The sequence below is a fragment of the Silene latifolia genome, unplaced genomic scaffold, assembly GCF_048544455.1.
Source record: "Silene latifolia isolate original U9 population unplaced genomic scaffold, ASM4854445v1 scaffold_20.1, whole genome shotgun sequence".
NCBI classification, from domain to species: domain Eukaryota; kingdom Viridiplantae; phylum Streptophyta; class Magnoliopsida; order Caryophyllales; family Caryophyllaceae; genus Silene; species Silene latifolia.
Genome location: NW_027413163.1, coordinates 8,943,838 through 8,948,056, shown reverse-complemented (window position 1 = coordinate 8,948,056; position 4,219 = coordinate 8,943,838). Strand labels below are relative to the sequence as shown.

General features: G+C 34.2%; 1 protein-coding gene across 1 annotated transcript; it reads right to left on the bottom strand.

Annotated features, from left to right (window-relative positions):
• Positions 1–504: 504 nt before the first annotated feature.
• LOC141638532 (uncharacterized) lies at positions 505–2,799 on the bottom strand. Its single transcript, XM_074447942.1, has 2 exons — positions 2,148–2,799; positions 505–1,198 (listed from the first exon to the last, which is right to left on the bottom strand). Exons 1-2 carry the CDS (start codon positions 2,618–2,620, stop codon positions 1,024–1,026), a joined length of 648 nt encoding a protein of 215 aa, XP_074304043.1. The 5' UTR covers positions 2,621–2,799; the 3' UTR covers positions 505–1,023.
• Positions 2,800–4,219: the final 1,420 nt, after the last annotated feature.

The window sequence follows — 4,219 nt, the reverse complement described above, 5'->3', positions numbered from 1 at the left end:
TAGAAAATTCTACTATTGCTATTGCTATTGCTCTTATATGTTATTGTTGGACTTGATTTTACTTAAACTTCGAACAACCTTTTGATTAAGCCACCGTTCTTTTTGATTGAATAGAGCTGAATTAAACTGAATAATTAAGTTAAATTGAACGGAAGTGAGCTGAATGTAGTTGAACTAAATTGAAATTTGTTGAGATGAATAGATCTGAAATAAGCTGAACTGAACTGCACTGAGCTAAATTGAGCCGAGTTGAATTAAAGTGAACTGAAATGAGCTGAATGAGAGCTGAAATTAAACAGAAAATAAGCCTAAAATCGAAAAACTAAAGAAAGTTGTTTCAGGTTAAAAGTAAAATTAGTCTTTCATCAAATTTGAGCTTTTATGTTAGAAGAAGAGCCGCACCCTTTTGTTAGAAAGGTAAAGAGAAATAGTCTTTCATTGTAACATAATAAAGTTATTTGACAAAACCAAAATTCATTATAATTGACCGCCGATCATTAAGGTACGAGTAAAAAAGAATAATCTTAATTTTGTCTTCCTCAATTAATACAAAATATAATCCGACAATAATATCATTTACAACAATTTTATAAAAAAAATAGAGAGGAACACCAAAATTTTGTTCATTAAATAACATACCGCCTTTTAGGTAAAAAAAAGTCGTCTACAATGCATCTCTTTACCCTAGCATGAGCTCCAAATGTACTTATTTTTTTTTTTTCAATGTTAACATAAGGGTCCATTTCAAACCAAGTTTATTTCAAAGTTTAATCTTTCACTAGTTTCATGCATGCTACATCTTGCTTGAATACAATACCTATTGTTTATGAAACTCAAAAATAAAAATAAAAAAATACATATGTAAATAATTAAATTCTCTTGGTCATATTTGTTTTTGATAACTCTCGCGATCATATTTCTCAAGACCCTCATTTTTGAGGAAAAAAATATAATATAGGTTTGCAATTATGCAAATAAGCATATGGCAAATATATGTATGTCATATGTGAGTAGATAGTAGGATCATGCAAGAAGCCAGAAATTTCTGTGAGTTTTGGAATTAAGAAGATATCCAGCATTTTGGCCTTTCTTTTGAACTGCCACACAAGTACAAGGGCTATGTTCTATCAAAAATTCTGCTGTGTCTATTGTTTTTGTTACTCCTCTTAGCCCTCCTCCACTTGATGTTCTTCTTGGCCTACTCATACAAATTTATACCAAGTATTAAATTACATGATAATATTGTTGTTTACCTTCGCATTTTTAAAAAGATAGGACGATAATTAACAACAAACAATCCGGAAAAAAAGTGTAAGAAACAAAATGAAAAATTGAAATCAGTCTAATCAGACATTAACAACATAATTAACTTCTTCTAGTTCGATGTGTTCAACAACGGGTTATGAGCAAAATTTGACGATTAAGAGTTAAAAATTTTTAAGGGAATAATTTTGCGCTCAAGTACCTGATTGAGGTGTTTTTTAATCACATCATCTCGACGAGATTTAGGTTTCTATCTAGTCAAGGTCTCTAGGACATGTATTTTTCATGTCCAAACCTAGGTCTGGACGTGAAACTTCCACGTCCAACTTTCATGTAAAAACCATGGTTGAACTTGAAAAATTCATATTCTAACCTTGGTACAGACGTAAATCGATCTCATCGAGATATATGATTAAAAAAACAATTACCCCTTTGAACACCTAAGCGCAAGTTATAATTACGGCTGTAAATGAACTGAGCCTACTCGACAAGCCCTCGGGATCGGCTCGGTCAAAACCCAACTCGAGATCAGTGAGCTCGAGCTCGGGCTCGAACTAAGCTTAGCCCAAACCGAGCCAAGTTCGAGCACACTAAGGCTCGACTCGGGAGCTCGTTTGAGCTCGTTATTTTTAAAATTACCTAATGTTTTCAATATATTTACTTAAAACTTATAATCATTCAACAGTCTTCACGCTTAATCATCAATTTAACATTATAAATCATTCATAAACAATTGTTATTTTAGTTAATTGTTGTCGTAAAAATAATTTTTTTTCCTTTTTTTTGTTTGATTGGAAGTCATTATTGTTAATTTTGTTTCTTTTTTATTTTTACTATATTTGTTGTTAACCCGAGATGCCGGAGGCCAAGAAGGACATACATACCCTAAGAGAACAGAGGAAAGATGGCGACGTTGTCCAATGACAAGAAGATCAATAGCTAATAATTTGCACTTTAGCAAAATAGCAACACCTTTCTCCATATTCCCTTGTTCCACCTTCTCAATCCACACCTTCGAATTCGAATGAGCAGATTCACAAGCCCTTTTCATAATCTCCAAAAATTCACCATCCCTTCCGTCTCCACCACCGACACTACCTTCTACGGCGTCAGCTAAGGTGAATGTTGCGTCAGCTCCGGTATCCGAATACCTTCTAAAAAAGGACCTAAATATGGCCTTTTTGGCATTTGAATTCGAGACGTGGATGAGAATCAAATCATCGTTGTCCTGCATTGCATGGGAAAGTGTATATTGAAGGGCCCCGGCTGACTCACGTGTGGGGTCTGCCACCACCATTATGCGTCGTTTAGCGGCACATTTTGGTGGTGGTGATTGTTGATTTGTCGTCCATGCCATATAAATGAAGTTGATTAATAATACGTGAAATAACCTCTCCTCCGCATGAAGGAGGAGAGGTATACAAAATTAAAGAAGAAATATAATACGATTTATGTGAGGATGTAATTTGGTTGTGGATAGAGCGAAATAGTTAATCGATTGATAATTATTAGTAGTTGCATTTTAATTTTTGGTTATGAATTTCATGTGCATGACAAAAAACAAAAGATGGCAATTTGCCTTTTTTGTTGCCAATATCTCCTGATTCACAGCTTTGAGGTTGTTCTAATTTGGGAGATTAAATTGTAGTATTTTTATTGTTTGCAATCCAGAGTCATTGACCACGTCAATTGTTACTTTGTTAGCATGGAGGGTAAAAACTTGTATGAAGGTACAATTCTTTCAAAATGTAGTCAAGTCGAAGACGGACCAATTGTCGCCATTTTAACGATAAAATGTGTCCAATTAATGACAAACTGTTATAGCTTTGAAAATTATTCCGATAACTTTTTATCTAAAATGGTTACATTTTCGTCTAAAATGAGTCATATTTATCCTGTTTTTAGCTTGTAATGAAAATCATGAGATGTTACCCGTCTTCGGAAATACTTAATTTTAAGTTTTGTAATTTTGATGGAATTAAAGAATTACGGTAGAGTAAAAAAAAAAAAAGACAAATTGAGATGTTTACAATTTTACTAGTCGTGGAAGAAGCTTCCAATACAAATTGTATGTGCTAAGATGTCTAAGAGAACATTAACATGTTATTTGGTCCGTGTTTTAAGTAGATTGGAAAAGAGTTGACAAATTGACCATCCAATTAGAAAGCAAAGTACATTGACGAATCCATGGCGGAATCAGAAATTGACTCGAGCGGGGATAAAAATTCCTCACGGAGACAAACGGGGTAATAGAATAAGGAGAACTTGAAAAAAATTGGAAATTTTTAACTAAAAAACTTTGAAATTTTCAACCATCAGCGAAAGCGAGCGTCCCTACTAATCCCCGATACACCAGTGAATCTGACATAAAATAACTCAATCTTAAACTTGAGCTGACCTGACATATAGCCCACCCATATAATTTAGTCACCTATCCTACCCAAATTTTTGTTTACTTGGACATCTGCTTACAGTACGGGAGAATGTGTGATCTTTGATATGACTAGTTGGTTGCACCGAGTGCGAAAGCGCGCGGTCCCCCAAGATATTTTTATCGTTAAATTTCACTTACATGTTAGCGTATTTTTATTTGGTTCGACTGTTTGTACATATTGTGAGTCGATCACAATGTAACTCTGGTTGTTATATTGTTTGGTAAATAAAATTACAACCATTCGTACATAATTCGTATTTTACTCTCCCGAGAGCATTAATATCTAACTATAACTATGTTTTTTGATTAGATGGTTAATTGTAACACAATTACATGTACAGCTGGCAAATAATGACACGACACGAAAACACGACACGGAATTAACGAGTTTGGGTTGAGGCTTAATGACCCATTTATGTAAGTGGGTCGACACGAACACGACACAGTATTTAATTGGGTTGGGTTTGGGTTGAGCTCTCTAAACACGAACCCGACTCGAATGACCTGTTTAATAAATTAATC